The following is a 20,091-nucleotide window of genomic DNA, read 5'->3' as shown; positions in this document are numbered from 1 at the left end:
AACGACAAAAAAGGAAAAGAACATGAGACGTGCTGAATAATAAGAATGCAAGGAAGAAAAAAGAAAACAAAGACAAGCGAGAAAGAGTGAGATGTGGGCCATTCATAAGCAGACTTCTCCAAGGGATCTTAGGCCAGCACACCTGCTACTATTCACTTCAGAGGAAATAGACACTCTGTGGAAGAGAGGCTCTTGGCCTCGGGACAAAACCGCTGCAGCGCCAAATTAGAAACAGGAAGGACTGTGGGTAAGGCTCAGATTAAAAACGTACTCCCCACATGGACTCAATATACTGCAGCCCTGATCCGCTCTGGAAACCTAAAACCCAACAGCACTATTTTATGCCCCAGTCAACAGAACGCCCGGTGTTTGTTCAGTGACACGATGAAGACGAAGTCCAATGTCAACCCCCGAATGTTGGTAAACTGTGGTATTCTAAATACTGCCCATTCTAATAAAGGAAGGAAGTTTCTAAGTATACATACAGTATATTTACTGTAGAAGTAAAGAATCTTGTGTCTTGTTGCTAAACTAAATAATTGCATTGTTCCATCAAAGAGTATAGTATACACTATGAGTGTTTTTCTTTGTACAGGTGATGAGGAATGTTCCAGGTAATGAGAAACCTATGACAAAAATAAAAACACGTTGGTCTAACTTTGTCCTTACATTACACTCAACTCTTTCTACTCTATCATCTATCAAACTGACAGCCAGATGACTTGTTGTGTAAGAATACACTAACAGGGAGGACAGAGTGCAGTGTCCCATAGATAGCCGTTAGGATAGCTTATAATGTCAGCTGACAGCAATCAAAACCAAATAGTACAGAAAAGATAGCGATGACAGTCAACGCAATGTATAATTATTTAAAAAGGGGTGGAAAAGAGCAAAAGGGGAAACTATAACACTTCCTTGTAAAATTATAATGACAATTAAATGACTTTAGGCTGTTCTTTTCCATAAATGTCTGTTTGATTTGTGTTTGTCACCAAAGTCTTGGCCTAAAAGCATAGGTCATCACCTAAGTTATGAAGGCCCACGCTCGCTAAACGTTTTCTGAAAGATGTCTGTACCAGGCATGCTGATTTACAAGCATAAACACATTCATGTATACGTGCTTATGCACATTTTGCCAGATGGGGAGTGTGCTCAGTAGTAAGACTCTAATAGCAAAACCTGCCATGACATCACCCAGGGGAGTGCAGGTGCAGGGCCGGGACAGGAAGTGAGTCACAGGACAAGTGAGGCAGACTTTGCCATGCCAATGACAGGCTGTGGGAGTGCGATGTGAAGAGCTGTGAGTTATACTTGGTGGCTTAATTGGCTGAGTCCCCTAGGTTTTGGAACTGCTTTATAGGCATCTGTCGTCTCGGTCCTTCCAGAATAACAGACATGTTTTTCAACAAGGGTGCGTGTGGTGTGCAAAAACAAATGCTATTTACTTTTCAGACATCTGATGTCTCTCCGCATTTTAACTATCATATTAGTTTAGACGTCTAGCATTTGTTTACCATCTGCAATTTCATTCAGAGTGTTTACTTTAAAAGGTGTTTAGCCTCATAAGTATATGTTGTCAGTTCATCATTTAAGTTTTTACTAACCTTCAAATCCCCAGCATGGAGATTTGTAACAAATTGACAGATGGATGGATGAATGAAGGAGATGTGCATGTGTCCTTGACAATGGCAGTCCAGTAGTTTATACAAAGCTTATTACACTAATGAGAAAAGTGTGGGGAATGGGCTGGTTCCATACCACCCAGGGAAGTGGAGTCTGTTTACCCTGGTGTACTGCATCTGGAAGTGGCCTCCTGGTAATCTGCTCTAAGAACAAAAGGTTCAGCACCAGCTTGTTCTCATAGACCACCAAGTGAGGTTTGAACTTCATAACAGGTCTCAGACTTTCCTAGCCAGGATCAACTCTTGCTTTGGGAACTGAGGTTTGTTGACAACTCAAGGTGCTTCTCGAAACTTCTAAATTATTTTCTCTAATTTAGGTGACACTTCAGATTTGTTTTTATCTAAAAGATAGCTGTGGCCACAGTAGCATTGATATATTCAACTTTAAAATTCCACCTTGGAAGCAGCTATAGGATTTAATGAAGACCTACAGTGTCCCAATGGGGTTCTAGGCAAACAGGCATGTGCGACCTCTTTGCACATGCCGAGATTAGTTGGACATCCTGGAGATTTAGTCAAATATTGTAGATTGGCAAACTGTCTTTTCCACCACATGTCAAAATATTCTGTATTTTAATCACCTGCTGTCCACCTATACCATCGGTCTGCAATTGTGGCACTTTGGATCTTCCAAAATAGCTCTTAAAAAGCTCCCCTAAAAATGATAACCAACTACTGCTTTTAAATATAGACAAATGCATATTTTAGCAGTTTTTTTCATGGAATTATTACACTGAACTTCCAAATCATAATACTAAAATCTATTTAAATGTATTTTTCTTGTCATTAGGTTGAAAAAGACTTTGTTTTACATCATTTCTCACAAATATCAACATCTCATAGAAGCAAATGTATTCATCTTTTTTCCAAAGTGTTATAGCAACCATAATTACTTTTTAGCACAAAGGGGGAAGCTTACATACATGAGAGCACCAGCCCATTTGTAAAGTATAGAGGCCGCACCACATTATGTTTTGTTGCAGGAGAGATGGGTGCACTTCTCAAAATTGACAGCATAATGGGAGAAAGAGCATCATGAGAAAATATTAAAGCAGGATTTAAAGACATCAGCCAGAAAGTCAAAGTTTGGGTGTAAACTGGTCTTTCAAATGAGTAATGACAATAGTCTCACTGTCAAATTAGTTGGAGATTATTTTCAAAGTGACTTAAAGGCCTAAAAAAACTGAACTTAATTGACTGAACAACATGTCCAGATGTGACGATAATCAGGATTATCCCTCAAGGCCTTCTGTTAAGGGTACTAGTGAAAAAACAGCCAGTTATCCAAGCTGCTTTATTAATACTACAAGTGTTGATGAAGTCTTCACCTGCTCAGATTATTTTTCTTTTTTGCCTTCTCTATGTACCTTAGAAGCAGGTACATTTGCGCAAAACTTCAAAACTTTTAAAACAAGCAGGCTTTTCCCAGCCAAAACCAAAACGAACAGAGACTGATTGCAAAAGAGTTTAGGGAGGACCACTAGAAGTAAAGGCACAAACAAACTGGAGAACTTTCTTTTTCATAAGCCATGTTCTGTCTGAGGCCTTTTTACACATTGGTTATGCCTTAAAAAAGATGTTTTCACTAAGCCTCCACTGTTTCTCTTTGGTTATACAAACACAGCACAAACTGGGGAAGCACTGTGCCAGTGTGTGCCTAAACACAACAAGATGGCAGTGGGGAATCAGTGGCGTGACAACAGCATCGTTGGGTGTAATGGTGTACTGCGCTTGTTGAAAGAGACTTAATGTTCTATAGCCATGAAAAGTCCTGAGACCTTTGAAATGAAACACCAATCCTTTACTGATAAGTAGTAAAATAAACCTTCCCCATTCTCTATTGGATTATGTTTTGACTGTAAGAATTACAAAAGAATTGAATTAAATCCACAAAATTATGCAAATGTCATCCAACCACTGCAATTTTCACATGAATTTCACAAATGGGTTTAGATTATAGCCAACACTGTTGGAGCTCAAGACTTTATAATGTCTTGGGTTTATGACAACTCTCTCATTATTAATTGAGTTGCACTGAACCTCCCATAAAATTCCACAAGACAGATATTGTAGAGAGTTATTAGAGAGGGAAGCTGTGCTGCATCTTGTGAAAGGTACAGAGCAATTGTGTTCATACTTGTTTCTTTCCCTGTGCCAACACAGCTGTCTCAAATAGTGGAATTACTTCCTAAGTATGTTATACCATTCATTATACTGCTCTGCAGAGGCCTGGTAATGAACCACCATTTGTTTCACGTGTGGACCACCTGACCCAGAAAAAGATCTAAAGCATACAGAGTATTTACCCCTGGGGTCTGTTCTTCTATCTTGTGATTGAACCATGTTTGTGTTATTTCTACATTTAGCTTGTCTTCCGTGTCTTTCAGTAGCATAGTACCTTACTTTGCTTAAAACCGCAGGATGTAACTTCTATTAAGCAAATGTTTTCTATATATTTGTTAAAACTGTCACTACATTATGATAGTATGGTATGAGAGAGATAATCTGCTAAAAGATTGATCTCCTCCACCTCCTTCCATTACTACTATTGCCTATTGAAGAAATGCAATGCTCCCAGTCAAAAACAACCAGAGTAAGAAGTTTGCTCTTAGCACTGTCAATCAACCTCATGTATGCACTGCACAATGTGCTAATGGTGAAGAAACAAGTTATCGTTCCAGAAAAACTGTTTATCTGTCGTCATTGGAGTCTATGCTAACTAGCCTGAGCATTCATGACAGGATGTCAGGAAGACTCTGTAGCAAGGGGGAGAGGGAGTCAGCAGTCAATCACAAGCATGATTGACACCGCTAAGACCCTAATCCTGGCTCTAATTGGTTGTGTCTAGTTAGCACTAGGAGCATTGGGAGAAAGCAGAGGAGTTTGATTTTGTTTTTTCCCCACACATCATCAGTCTTATACTATATTGTCACAACATACTGACAGTTTTACCAAAAATGTAAAAAATGTATATTTTTCTTAAGTTTCATATTCCAACTTTAATGTATAAAATGCTCCAGCCCCACCTACCTAACTTGTCTCACACTATATCGTACACAATCTAATTTTCAGCTAAGCTAAGCTACCATATGTATTTTGGGCAAACAATTTGTAGCATGAGTGACTTAATGCCCCATGTAGTACGTTACATAATTTACCATATAATTTAAAAGTGCTAATCAAATACCTTAGCAACCAAATAAGCAGTGTTGTATAGTAACGAAGTAAAAATACTTCACTACTTTACTTAAGTATATGTTGGAGTACTTCATACTTTCCTGGAGTATGAACATTTTTGATGACTTTCACTTTTACTTCACTATATTTCCGAACTTAATTGCGTACTTTTACTCCGATACATTTTCAATGTGTGGTTTAGTTACTCGTTACAAAAAAGCGAGAGAGAGAAACAAAGTGTTTTGATCCCACCTACTGATTAGCAAGTAGCAAGCAGGCTACCGAACAAAGTCCGTAGCCTGCTTGCCTGGGCTTGTTCATCACCACCAATAGGATACTTCTTCTTCTTCTTCTTTTCTATTATGGCGGATCACAAGCAACTTTAAGGTGCATACCGCCACCTACTGTACATGAGTGTGTAGAAGCATTACTTCATATCTATTAAATTCTATTTTTTAATTTTGTATTCTTAAGATAAATAAACAATGCTTTCCTTAATTTGTGAATATCCGTTATGTTTCCTTCATTTCCTAATATACCTTTAAGATTCCATTCATGCCCTATATTTCTAACTATTCTCTTTAATTCTTCCCTTTCGAGTTCATTTGACTTACAGTTCATCAAGATGTGTTCTACATTTTCTTTCTCTCCACATCTCTCACATTTATCATTATTTTTCCTCCCTATTGTATAAAGCATGTCATTTAAGTAGGTATGACCTACTCTTAATCTACTAATTATTATTTCTTCTCTTCTGTTTCTTTCATTAATGCTTCGAATTTGAACTGACTTTTGTACTTCATGTAATCTTCTTCCTTTCTTATCTTCATTCCACATTTTTTGCCATTTCTTGATTCTTTACTTTTAATTAGGATACACCTGTTTCGCTTCTCCCATTAAACACAAAGCAAGTCTCGCAATCAGTAGCAGTCACATGGAAATTCTATCTTACAAAAACTCCCCGTCCAACTTGAAGAAACACATCGAGGTAACTTCTTATGAAATGGTTATAATCCTCCTGTTTCAGTAACTATAGCTTGGTCACTAGGCACTACTGTATTGTGAAATCTTGACCATAAATGAACTTTGTTTGGCATTGTTTCAGTTCCACACGTGGTGTATTTAGCTTAGGCTTAATGTTGACTGTAGCAGGCTACCTAGACTCCTCTGTTCAAGGGGGACAGAAGCCATAGCGATAGCAATTTAGACTAAATTTAACGAATATAGGAAAGGCATGCAAGTTCAAAACCAGGTTTACAGATGCCAATAAGCTGCATCTCCCTCTCAATTCTTTTTTTCTTTTGCATAATGACCAGTTGTGTGCACCACCTACTGACTGTAGGATTGACTGATTCACTGATTTGTGAAGTAGAGTAATCGTAACAGCTCTTTTTCTTCATGTTGGCTGCATTTTCTGTACTATTTATTTTTCTCATTTTCAGCACTGACCTTACTTGAAGGGAAAACTTGAGGCTTACAAAAACTTTGTATTTTCTGTCCTGGAGGGTATACTAAGAAGCTGGTTCAGTTGTAAAGCAGGTTAAGTTAACCTTGTGCTATAGGTAAAGCACCTAATTTTCTTAACTAAATGATGCCTGCAGGTATATCTATTAGCAGGTTTAATTTTGCCTGCACTTGGTTGTGTACATTATTTTAAGTGTATTTGACAAGTTTACCAAAATATAAAAAATGTCATTCAAACTGCATTTGCTTTGTTTTACTTTTTACTTGTACTTTTCATTACATTACTTGAGTACATCCATTTTTACAGTAATTTCCATACTTAAGTACAAGAAGTTTCAGATACTTTAAGACTTTAACTCAAGTAACATTTCAGTCAGTGACTTCGACTTTTACCAAAGTCATATTTTGGAGAGGTACTTCTACTTTTACTTGACTCTGAGGTTTCAGTACTTTATACAACACTGCAAATAAGTGTTACAATAATGGCATACAATGTTATAATGTAATAATGGCATGCTTCTCCTCTTACCTTGCAAATATATTTTATTTAATAATTTATTATTATTTAATTATTTACTTTGTATCATTAAGTCAAAACAATTTTCTAGCCAGTGAACTGGGGATGGTAATAAAATTTCATTCTGATATTGGCATTCATAAAAATCTTGAAAACCACAGGATTGTACAGTGTCTCACATTTATAAAATAAAAACAGTAAACATGCAATGTATTGTGCTGATGTCACACATGTCTGACAACTTTGTGGCCAAAGTCTGCAGTGGTTGTGTCCGTCTTGCAGAGGCTTAAAGGGACAAATAGGAGCTGAATTCTTTAGGATTAAAGTTGTTTTCATGGTAACAGCTTTCCTTATCAGATCTTTGTATTTCTATCAGACCTCACATCAAGGCACATTTTGTACTGCATCCAAGCTGAGCAGATTGTAGCACAGGGATGGGAGCAAAGCAGAACCAGTCACTGCTGCTGCATACATAGTAAAATACAAGTGAACCTATTTCAGAGCTCTTTTCAACTGGTTCTGGTGCCTCTTAGATGAAAATCAAAGCGGTCCTGATCGTATTAACACACTCAATGTTCTGCACGCTGTGGTGATCTGCAGAATAGCAGGTTCATGGTGAGAGAATCAGAGAGAAACAGAGACTCTTTTGCGAGTTTGATTTAATTATATTTATTTATGTGCATCAGACCGGCTGCTTTTAACCCTTGAGTGAGTGTCTAATTTGGCTCTTAATGCTTTAATATTAATGTTTGTATGAAATGCTTTTAAGAAGTACTAACATAAACTCACACATAGAAAGGCAAACATCGACATAAATATAAATATATAAAACACAAAAATAATTCTATTTGAAGCTGTTTATATTCTTAAACTATTATTTACTAAAAAATATTATCCATGTAAGACTTTTTTTTCTACCAAATATGATGGTAGAAAATGTTTTACACTAAAAATAAATCCCATTGATGCAGTTTTATTTCTTTTTACATTTTTATTATTTCAACAGATCAGTGTAGCAACACTTTTCAGGCATATCACCGTGCTCTTCATTAGTTGTAGCTATAACAGCATCAGGTGTAATTTATTGTCTTTAGAAAACGTTTATCTTCCATGTTTGATGTACAATGTAAAATATGACAATGTTTGAGTTCACCATAATATCCTCAGTTGAATAGATACAAATCTGAGGCAAGCGAGTAAATGCGTGTTTCAAAAGCATCTTCCACATCTCCCAGTTTGGTAGCACAGCGCAAAGTTTTCATGAACACTAAAAAATAAATCGACAAAATGATGTCTTAACAGCAAAAGTAAGTTAGCAAAAAGGTGCCTATCTTAAGTAACACAAATACTGTGTGTGGACCGGAGTTTATGTTTCACAAAATGGAATTCATTCCTTCATGTTTAGACTCTGGTAAAACAGATATAACATATTTGGCAAGATAAGAAACTGTGTGACACGAGTATACTATTTTCAACACTAAAGTCATATATATCTTTAGAACAGGCTTTCATGCTGACAAGGTAATTCAGTCACAGAATTCATGTGTGGTGGAGCACATGTACATCTAAAAGTTGCCTGAGTTGTGCTCTGAGACTGCAGCTGAAGACCCCAGCAGTACAGCAGTACGCAAGTTGTGTTTTTGTTAACTAGGGCTTTATGTACCAGCTTTTTAAGATAAATCTTGGTGTATTGTCTTTAAGTGTTGCACTTATTTGATATAGTGTGCATTTTCAATCTTTTGCTACTGTTCTTCCATCTGACAAGGCAGCTATGTTTGTAGCTCTCTTTTCATTGCCAACTTTAAATGCAAACACTATTTTGATGTTGTAACTGTGGTGATGCATGAGATTTACAGTGTCTGAGATTGACATTTATTTAACAGGCATGCCGGGGGATGTCATGCTGCTCCCTTTGATTGATCTATTCACTTCCTCTTATAAAGATGGAGGCTGCTCGTGTAACCACAATAACTCTTTCAAGCTTGGTGTGTAGGAGACGCCCTACGGCAAGGTTCCAGGATCTGTCGGGTTTACCCTTTACTCCAAACCTAACTGTAACCACGAGAGGCAAAAACGCGACGCTGATCTAAGGTCAGTGTCTAGAGGCAAATCCAACCTCAAACTCGTTTGTCCACATGTGGGCCATATGGAAGTCTTTCCATGTCATCTGTGGAAAAGTGTGAGTCCTCAAAGTCCAAAGTACACATCTTGAACTCCATTTCTGTTTGATTATAGAGTTAAAGTAATTAAATAAATTGCAGTTATTTTTTAAATTAATTACTATTAACTTTTATACTTTTATTCTAATAAACCTATATTGTTTTACTGAGTACAGAGTACTAAAAACCATGTCAAGACGATGGGATATGCTTGGCTAAGAGCACAATGAGAGAAGATAATATTCTAATTCTCTTGATCATTGACAGATACAAAAGGGAACTGGCATAAGAACTGCTAGTATCATAAATTATTTGCTAATTTACTTACTTCTGCCAGATTATTATATAAACTTAAATAAGCTAAGAGAATAATTACTATCTTGCTCTCAAATTCAGAAATAAGAGTACCAGAGCATAGTTTGCACCCAGGTTTATTACTAACAATCATACAGTGGTAATGTATTTGCTAACTAACCTGAGCAGTTAGCAAATAAAATTAAGAATTGGGAATAAAATTCAAATTAGGAAGTTGCTTAAATTTATTAAATACAAATTCTTAATATTTTGCAAAGATCTTATAGATACGTTTTAGTTCTCATATGCTGGTAGAAACATGGATTTAGAAAAAAATGAAGGACAACAATTGTATAAACGCAAAGGCACTATCAACCATACAGTCATTCTGGAAAAGTAATTTCCATCTTTGCTCTGCTCCAGAAACTGTGGACGCCTGCTTGTTTGATGTGTTCAGAGCTGCTACACAGATGCCACAGCCTTAGTTATGCCGGACGTCATCTTACTGGCTGTTCTCGGAATACAGAAACACCATGTACACCACCTCTAAAATTAGTGTTCTGCAAATAAAGAAGAAAAGATCCCAAGTTGGCAAAAATACTCTAAAGTGGCAGCTTTCCCTTTATATTTCTCCTAATTTTCATCCTCCACTTTGGCACAGAGCCCATTGAAATCTCAGGAGCCCTCTGTTTCATCAAAGATGCACAGCCACATATTTTCCAATTCTGGGCCAGAAATCTGGAAATCTGATTTTATAACCCTTAAGATTCAGGTTGTTTGTAACTACAGACAGTTTTGGTGAAGTTTGCTGTGCAACAAACAAAATGAGTGAGTCTTACCATGCTAGTGGGCCCCAGCTCCTAGTGTTATGTACATCAGTTGTGTGGTTACTCTGTTGTGTGTAAACAAAGACAGTGAAGGACACCTTTAACTGATTTGCCAGATGTTCGCGGAGAGGGAAGGAAAAAAAATCTGTTTTCTAAAAGTGCCTTTGTCCACGTCTGTGCAGCAGGTGAAAAGAAACTTGCTAAATACACAGACTAACAGCTGTGTTTTTTAGCTCAATCTTGAATCATCATCTCTGGTGAAATGGTGCTAAAATAAAGATTGTTTCTAAGTAGGATAAAACGAATGGATTGTAAAAAAACAAACACATCCTCAGTTCCATCCAGTGGCTGACCACACTCAAAGCCACTAGACCATGATGACGTGATGAGCCTGGAAGTCAGTCAGAATGGGCGGAGATAATTGGTCCTTATTACTTTGACCCCTGATCCCTTCTTCTTAGTGAAAAGTTTAGAAGTGGCCCCCTAGGAGCTTTCTGATACTAACAGGGCTCCAAAACGAGAAACCCCAGTAGGTGGTGAAACAGTGGTCAAGTTTTAGTACAACTGAAACTCAGTTCAGCTGGGATGGGGTGCAGAAGTAGGGTTTTGGGAGTGCTGCCCACTCTGGGAGCAGTATTTCCACCCAACCCAATGAAAGCTTTATGGACTTAACTATAAAGCCACTAAATCTAACACTTTTTTTAACTCCAAAAAATCCCCACATCCCACTCTTGCCATTACTGCTGGAATTTGTGGCAGGAACTGTTGTGGAGTTTAGATTTTCTGTGTTGATTTTTTAGTAAATGTGCCAACAAAGTGACTTCCTCCTAAAGTCTATTAAAATAGGGCAGCTACTGGGGGATGTATGTGTAGCTCATGTGCAGTGTTGTGGTATGGTGGGATCTACAAAGAAAAAATTGACACCAGATGGGATCAAGAGGGGGTGGAGAAGAAGGACAGAACAAAAACAAGTGCAAAAAAATTGAAGTTGAAGAGTTTGAGTTTGAATGTTAAGATAATAAATTAAACAGTTACATGCTTTGATAAAGTGCCTTAGAAAATTATTCACACCTATTGAACTCTTCCACATTTTGTCTCACTACAACCAAAAATAATAATGAATTTTAGTAGGGCTACATGGAGTAAATAACAAAGAAGCTCATAAGTGGAATGAGAAGGATCCATGATTTTCACCACTTTTAACAAATAAAAATCTGTCAGCATTCATTTGTCTTTAGCCTCCTTTAATCAGATACCCCTAAAAACCAGTGCAGCCCATTTCCTCCAGAGATGACCTGATTATTTAATCCATTCCATTTGTGCATAATTTGATGTTTGTATTAATACAGCTGCTCTATGATCGTCACTGAAGTTAATTAAGGAACATTAGTGAAGTCAATATCATAATCTCATCAAGGCGTCACGTTTAAAGGAGGGTTAGCTTGTCAAACAATATTCTAAAGCTTTAAACATATCTGGAAGTAATGTTCAGTGCATCATCCAAAAAATTTAGAAAATTGTACATCAACAAACCTAACAACACTTGGCTATTTACCTAAAATGATGAGCTGTGCAAGGAGAGGATTAATCAGAAAAGCAGTCTACATGCCCATGTTAACTGTGGATGAGATACTGAGTTTCACATCCCTGGGATAATCTGCTGATTAACTAATGTTTGCCCTTGTAGTTAATGGATGATAACAGAAGTGTGCCAAGGAGAAATATGTAGATGCTACACCAAATGTAGATGATACAACATATATACTTAAGAAAGGTCTTTAGATCAAAATTTTACTTTTTGAAACAGAAAACTGACACTGTACATAACCCTGAACACAAAACCCCCACAGTAAAATATAGTGGTAGCGTCCTGCTATTAGCATGCTTTTCTTTAGCAGAGACAGGGAAACTGCTTACAACTGATGGGTGACCGTCTCTCCATCTTCTAATGACCCTAAACTTTCAATCAGATACAGTGGAAATGTTTTGACGAGAGCATATTCATGTGATAGAATGGCCCACTCAAAGTTCAGATCTAAATCCAAATAAGAGTCTATGTTAACAAGCTTGCTCCATCTAATCTGACTGAACTTGAGGTATTTAGTACTGAAGTTTGGGTAAATACTACAATCTATGCATATTTAATATTTGTTCGGCCATACCCCAAAGGTTTGCAGCTTTAATTGCCGTAACTGTGGTTCTACAAAGTAATGGCTCAAAGTTTTTAAATATAAACACACAGCACACTTTTCAGATCTTTATTTGTAAAACATTTGAAAGCCATCTATCGTTTTCCTTCTACTTCACAGTAATGCACTACTTACTTTGTGTTAGTCTGTCACATCAAATAAATTACATTAAGGCTTATGATTTTTAAGTGACAGAATGTGGAGTAGTTCAATCGGCATGATTACTCAGAGGAAACATGAACTCATATAGACTGCAACTTTTTTTTGTTTGAGTTTCTGCATCTTTTATATGAAGCACCACGGCTTCTTAATGTTTTCATGTATGTTTACCACATAAGTAACAAGCATATCTTTGTTTAATGCACATTTGTTTTTGAAGAGAAAAAGCCCACCAGGAAATCCTTGAATAGATGATTGAAAAAACAACCACGTTGGTTTTCCATGCAAGCATATGCATGTGTCTGAGATTGAAAACCAACATTCCATGGTCCCAACGTGCACTCACATTAAAACATTCTATTTAAAGTATTTTGAGCTGCACTGTGATCCCTCAAAACCCTTTCTAATGCAAACACAGCAGCCAGCGCACTCATTCTTACTCCGCAAAACTCTTTTGGGTTTCTCTTTTGTCTCTTATTATCTGATGTGATGTTATGGCAGCACAAGATATCTCCTCTATGTTATTTGGAGCAGTTCTGAGCCGTTCTCTTTCATTCAGATTGTATATTTGTTCTTTCATGTAGCTCAAATCCCCGTTATAAGTTTTCAGCATTTATATTGTAAGATACAGTACTTCATATAAAACATGAGTCTCTTGCTGTTACTATGCCTTATGTGCTTCAGTTGTGTTGTTTTGGAAGCAATACATTTCCTTGAAAGCTTAAACTAATTAAAACCTCATGATTTAAACATGTCAGAGGAAGAGAGACAGACATTGTGGTGGCAATTTGTCTGAGCGTGTGCCGCATATAGACAGGTGCAGGTATATGTTTATCCAAATTAATTAAAATGCTGGTGAAATTTGTTCTTGTTGCTGTCCCTGTCTCAACACAGTGTGCAGTCTTTCAATGTCAAATTGTACTGTAAATAAACCCTGTCAGAGCTTCCACAGAAGCGCTGCAGTTACACTTTTTTTCCTCTGATAATATTGGTTTGGAGAAGAATAAACACTAGAGCTAGCTCTTGGAAGATTGTTCCCAGGAATCTTTGCAGTGACATGTAATGTATAAAAACATGCTTGGCTGTTTTTATAATCCTCCCATGGGAGTCTATTACATTTGTGGGCATGTAAATTGTCGTGTGATCCTGCACTATACTGCAGCTGTTTATGCTAGTGATTTTTGCTTTTAGTTTCTAATTACATTTACCTAAATATTTCATTGCTTTTGTTGCAATTAGTGTAGTGTTAGGATTTAAAACCCATCTTTATGTCTTCACCTTATAGTCCCTTGCTCAGACACAGCTGGTGCTGATCTTACAAAACTGGACTAATTGCATGTTTTTTTTATGATAAATACACATTATTTATTTACAAATAAAGTGGTTATAATAGAAATAAATACAAAATAAACATCTGAGCATTATACTTCATGTGGTATTGCACCCATTTCAAAATGTACAACAGAAATGCTTTTTCAGAACCAGTAAAGGAATATTCCTTTGATTAAAACATTTATTTTTCCCAACTTTATGTAGACATAAATATATTCATATATACTTTCACTTCTTCCTCAATATCTCTATTATTTTGTTTCTTTCATATAAATAAATGTCTTCATTGGGGAAAATGGGTGTCCATAGTAGAGCTTAAACACTTAGTCTTTCTCTCTCTCTCTTTCTCTCTTGCTCACTCACGCTTTGTGTCCACACAACCTGTTTCTCATCTGCAGCCACAGCCCTCCACCACCATATCCTGGTAGTTTTTCAGAATCACCTTCTCATATTCGTCCAAGTAGAGCAACGAAATGGGGCTGAGTTCGGTGGGCACACAACAGGCTCTGGGGATGTTTGAGTTTACTGAGTTGACAAGTGTCTGCACAATGGCATGATTAGTTGCATTAAGGTGGTCTGGTAATGGAAAGGGGCATTCCCCATGGCAGTAGTAGGCATGGTAGCCTGGGGGTGCCACTATCCACTCGTTCCATTGCACGTCACTGAAATCTACGTACAAGGTATGCCTTTTGCAGCTTGCCTTTTGCTGATGCTTCCTGCGTTGTTTCCGGACTGCTGCCTGCCTTTTCCCCCGTGTATGGAGTACTGAGTCCCTACGGCCGTCGTGACCATATGTTACCAGCAGGGGCCGAGCCTGAGGCCATGAGTCCTGGTCCTGGTGCAGGGACCGGCTCACCCTGACGTGCCTGTTTCTTCTCTGAGAATGCTCTGCAGCCTTCTCTGTCTGCTCTGGATGAAGCACCTCCACCATGAAGCCATGATTCGGGCCATTCCCCGAAGTCCATTCAGATACAGCAGGACTCACGTCAAAACTCTCCCAGCGGCTCAAAGAGTCCTGAACCAGCCTGGTGTCTAGCAGACGGACCAGAGGTTCTGTGCCTATTGGTACTCTGAAGATCTCGTAGATGTTGATACGATGGAGGCCTCCAGCAAGAGCACCACTAGTAGAGCTGCTGTTCTTAGGAGGTGCCGCTCCAATGACCTGATCCCTGTAAATGCGGAGCTCTGCAGAGGTTATGAGCTCCTCTTTAGGGATAGACGTGAGGTTGAAGTAGAATTGCTGGGTTGTTTTGCTTTTCAGGCTGGCCAGTGCCTCCATTGATTCTACAGGAAACAACAATAGTCAGATATGGTGTAAGATTGTGCAAACAAAAGTTTAAATAACAAGTAAATACTTATTATTAAAGAAGGATTGACATAAAAATAATTATTTTCCTCACATCCCACATATACACTGATGAAGATCTCATTGTTAGATCAGTAGATTCAAGCTATACCAAGCGATTAAACAGTGTGGGTGTGGGCCACTGTTAAGCAATTAGAATCAGTCTATCAGGTATGACTCAAACAAATGGCAATTAAGATGCAAAACAATCATTAAAGTCAAGCTTTTGAAATCGTCAAGCTAAATGTCAAAGAATGAAAGCAGTGTGCTAACATTTTCTGATAAGATCAGACAGATCAGTTAGCCAGCCGTCATACGGCTCATTTGCATAGACAATTGGTCACTGTAGAAAACTTCCTTCTGCGTAAGCAATGAACTATGATCAAAGACGATTACTGACGGTCATGAATTGGTCTATGTAAAAATGATTCTTAAAAATGCAAAAGAAGCTGAAGATGCCAGTATCCTTATGACTTTTTACATGATTGTTGCTCTGGGGAGGAATTTACAAACAAATTGTCCATAAACTTGCAAATTCTTTGTTCTATCGTTTATATATCTACTCTTAACAGTCCTGAGGCATATGAAAGTAACACTTAAGTTAACTGGCATTCCCCTCAATGGGATACGGTAAATGACAGAAGTGTTAGTAAAAGCTGCAATTTTCTTTCAGGCAGCCCTGCTTTGAACTCTTACTTTATAAAGATCATAGAAAATGTATAGGCCATCATTTTAATCTGTTTGGTGTGGCAAAGTAAACACAAACCTTAAAACTATTAGCTTTTCAAAGGAGGCATTTAGGAAATTCCACCATCTCATCCTAAACCTCCCTCCAAAGGCACAAAGAGCTCAATTAGACTCATCACTTCTCATTTGATGTGGGAAAACCCCCTGTGTCTCGTTCCCTCTCTTCGGTTTTCGATCCGGCTCTTCCTTTCCTTCATCAGCACCCAAATCCCATTTTCTCTCTGTTCTCTTAGCCCCCAAATCCTCTTTTCTTGCCGTCTATTCCTTTGTCACAGTTTTCTCTGTTTGGTTCTGCTACAGTATTTTCAATCTCTCTGAGACTGCTTTGTGAACATGCTTAGGCTTGTCAAAAGCGTGTGAACCGCAGATATGAGTGCATCGACATTCCTAATTTCTTTTTGTGCTGTGTGCCAAAATAGGAGATAAAAGCTAATGTCAGGTCATTCATTTAAGATCTGTTGCTGGCAATCGCTTCCCTTGTAATAGTGAAAACTTTCTGTTTGGCATGGAAATCGGTTACTTTTGAAAACTGATAGCAGCGCGTCTCATTATCCAAGAGAAATGAATATCAAATAGCAGATGAGGTGAATGGCTCATGTTTGCTTTAGGAGTTGCATTAACATTTGTACATGCATGCTTATTATATGGCACAACAAACACGACAATGTCATTGACGTGACACGAGAAGAGTAGGAACCATGTAGCCCTGAAAGTTGAGGCAAAAGAAAAAAAAATATAGGGGCTGCAATGGTGAAAATACAGTCTAAACTCATTTGCCAGTGGTGTCAAGGTGTGTTGGCTGAGAGCAGATGTTTCCAGAAGTCAGCTGGGAGCAGTCACTCAGCCCTGCAGCTCAGGCCAGGATTGTTTGTAGTGTGTCAGTTTAGCCACTTGGTGTCATTGCACTAGGGCTTTGGAGAGCACCCAGGCAACCACTCAACCACCCCTCTGACTCACTCTGATGGAAACTTCTCCAGTCAAACACAGGACTCTGTATCAGGACTCTGTGCAGGGCCCCAATGGACTTAGTAATGTGTGTGCTGCACAAAGAACTACTTGGATCATAGGAAGTGGAATAGTGCCTACAAAGCTACTCCAGGCTTTAGTTGACATCAAATCTGTACACAAAGCAATATGTAATAATATCTAAAAATGTTTTTGTTTTAATTCCATCAAGAGATAGTTAAATAAAAACGACTTTAATAGTGCTTTAAGAATGCAATAGAATTATTGCTTTATTCCATTTTTTTTCCATCTTAGCAGCCCTTTTATTATGCAGTTAAACTGAAAAATTCACTCCAGAAATCCCCACGTGTCCCCTAGGCTGAGAGAGCAGTTATGGTGATACAGGAAGGTGCGTAATTGCGCACATCACGGAGAGAGAGGGAGACGGAGAGAGCCGATTTGGAAAGAAAAAGGAGGCAACCCCTTCCTTTCCACCGTTACAAACAAATAATTTCAGTCTTGTTAAAAATGACTCAGTCTGACACGATGACTTTGTCCCGGTTCGTGCTGCTTTAATGCGGGGTGTTTTTGAAGTTACAGGGTGATGTCTATCACCTGCGCAAAAAGTACACCGCCCTTTATCCCGTTCCTGTGGTGCGTGTCTGGAAAAACTGTTTTCACAGCCCACGCAAACACCATCAATTATTAAGAAACAAATTACCCCAGGGATACCGCTGCCCCTTGATGTTTGTGAAGCCTGTGACAGCTGCTAGAGGCGTGTTAGCTTTGCCGTTGCATCACTGCATATAAGAGAGCTGGTTAAATTGTGCGTGAGGTTCTTGTTTATAAATCGAGTCATTTTAACACTTTTAACACTTTTTTCTTCTTAAGAGTTACAAATAACTTGAAAGCATGTCGTGCGTAAATAACTAAACCGTCATAAAACAGCGAAGACTCTGAAGCTCAGCTTGACGCACTGAGTCATGTTTAAATATGGGTTTGGGTTGTCTGAGAGGGCTGACAGGTGAAGGTATGTCAGTAATACGTACCTTCATGGTGAAAGCTTCTAATCGTGTTGGCCTTGCTGGCGGCCCTCTCTGCGTGCTTGCCCATGCTCTTGGGTCGTTTAGTGCTGTGGTCTCCGTTCGCAGAGTGCATGTGGTAAAGGTCCACCATGTATTGTGGCACCACGGCGTGCTTGCTGGGGGTGGGTCTGCGCCCCAACCCGAACATGTTGAGAAGCCGAAGCTCGAACTCGTTGAGGAAGCTCTCCGACCGCTCCGGGCTCTGCTTCCCAGATTCGCTGTACTTCCTCCGGCCGACCTCGGGGATGAGTCCCGCAGCACCTTCCAGCAACACCTGAGCGAGCAGCAGTACCATGAGAGAGCGGACCACGGCGACCATGATCAGTCAGTCCCTGTGGAAAGAGTTGGTTTCTGTCAGCACACTGGCACGGAAGTATTGACATGCTGGGGCTTCCCAAACACTTTGTGATCTCCATACAGTTTGAATAGGAGACACCTTTTCCCACTTTGATGTAGAACAGAGACAAACCCCACCGGCTGTACTGCGCCCCGGGAGTTTGGGCTTAACACGAACTCATTCATAAAAATATCAAGGCGAAAAATTAATGACAGACGTGGACAAACCAAATTCAAAGCACTTTAGATGGGGAGGGGGGTGGGGGGAGGCTGCAGACATACGGTCTCCAGATAGCAGAGATAAGAAACCATGTTCGATGATGTGATTTGAATAGAAAAGAAAAAACGTGCAGAGCGAAAGATCACAAGGAGTATTAGGGAAAAGAGATTACAATATCCACAGCAACAGCAGCATTACAGTCAGACGGCATTGTTTGCAGAGGCTTTTGACGGTCATGTAATCATAATGGATAGAGTTACTTCAAGAGGCTTGCAGGTGTTAGATCTGACGTTGAGTACCAAAGCCAGATGTACCCTGGTAAAGCTCGTGAAAAACTTCAAAAACTAAATACTATCCGAGCGGCACAATTTTTACATAATTTTTTTTGTCATCTGCTCCTTTACTGTTTATTGTTCAATAAAAAACGCCCTCTAACTTTTCTAAGAAAAGGGAGCAAAGTACAAATTGTAAAGATAAATTTTCTTTGAGGAATTATTAAAAAAACTTCTGAAAATGTTATTTTAGTAGTTTGACAAATTCACCAGTTACTCCTTACCTGACGAGAAAGCGCTGTGTCCGGTCGTCGTTCCACCTTTGAGCTCCGATAAATTCCACATTAATTCATGTTTAATCCACGCTGTTTATCCTTGGAGGACCAAAGACAGCCCATGCCGTTCACCGATTGCCACATATTCTCACCAGCTGTGAGTTGAGTTAGGTCTTGTTCAGTTTTAAACGTAGAGGAGGGGAATAGTCTATGTTAAGTCTATGTGGAAACTCGTTGGCATAATCGATGAAAGTCTAAGGAATCTTGTCTGCACATCTTAGAGAGACGAAGAGCTCGCTGAAGTCAAAGTGAAGCGGCGCTGAAAGTTAGAGAGAGAAGCGCACTGAAGTGTCAGCCCTCTAGAAGTTGTTGCTGCGAGAGGGAGAGTGCCGCACCGCAGTGCTTCTATTGATTGGTGCCTTCTCTTCCTCCAGCGACTCTTTTTGTCCTGTAATGATGTCACACATCAAGCACCCACCTACTTTTTTGAGACCCCCACTGAGCATCAGTGTTATAGTAATTTTCATGACTGAAACGTCATTGTTGGAAAAAGAAAAAACAGTAACTCCGCAGAAAACTGTTACTGAAAGTAATTTGAAATATTCAGTTTTACCCTCTAACATCTATAACCTTTTTTTCCTTAAAAGCCATATGCAACATAATCTTGAAGATGTATAGTTTTCTAGTTTAATCACTTAGAAATATAATAAATTGTCCAAAAGTAATTTTATTTATTTGTAGGGCTTTGGTGAACTGATAAAAGCACAATGAGAAGTTGCCAGGGGTATCTCCAAAGATTTCTGTAAATCCTGGCCAAATTTGGGCCACTAATGACCTTGAGGTGGCACAGCAAAACCCCAAAAAGCCATAACAGTTTTATTGAACCATGTTACGCCAGAATTCAAAACTGTGCCAAAAAACAAACAAAACCCCCCCCAAAAAAACTCAATCAACTTTAGGATTTTTTTTTTGAATAACCTAATAATTAACAAGGTCGTGTGAGTCTATGTCTGGCACCAATATACCAAAAAGCAGAACTTTTGACATGTTACCATCTTTCCTGTCT

The 20,091-nt window shown here is 38.7% G+C and overlaps 2 protein-coding genes across 2 annotated transcripts in view; one reads left to right on the top strand and one right to left on the bottom strand.

The window, feature by feature from the left end:
- Nucleotides 1-20,091, top strand: part of plcb1l (phospholipase C beta 1-like) — a 196,483-nt gene that overhangs the window by 10,067 nt on the left and 166,325 nt on the right. The window lies entirely within an intron of this gene.
- bmp2b (bone morphogenetic protein 2b) lies at nucleotides 12,406-19,425 on the bottom strand. Its single transcript, XM_028040289.1, has 3 exons — nucleotides 19,035-19,425; nucleotides 17,887-18,254; nucleotides 12,406-15,084 (listed from the first exon to the last, which is right to left on the bottom strand). Exons 2-3 carry the CDS (start codon nucleotides 18,239-18,241, stop codon nucleotides 14,189-14,191), a joined length of 1,251 nt encoding a protein of 416 aa, XP_027896090.1. The 5' UTR covers nucleotides 18,242-18,254; nucleotides 19,035-19,425; the 3' UTR covers nucleotides 12,406-14,188.

This window comes from Xiphophorus couchianus, chromosome 15 (genome assembly GCF_001444195.1).
Source record: "Xiphophorus couchianus chromosome 15, X_couchianus-1.0, whole genome shotgun sequence".
NCBI classification, from domain to species: domain Eukaryota; kingdom Metazoa; phylum Chordata; class Actinopteri; order Cyprinodontiformes; family Poeciliidae; genus Xiphophorus; species Xiphophorus couchianus.
This window is presented reverse-complemented; position numbering and strand designations above follow the sequence as displayed.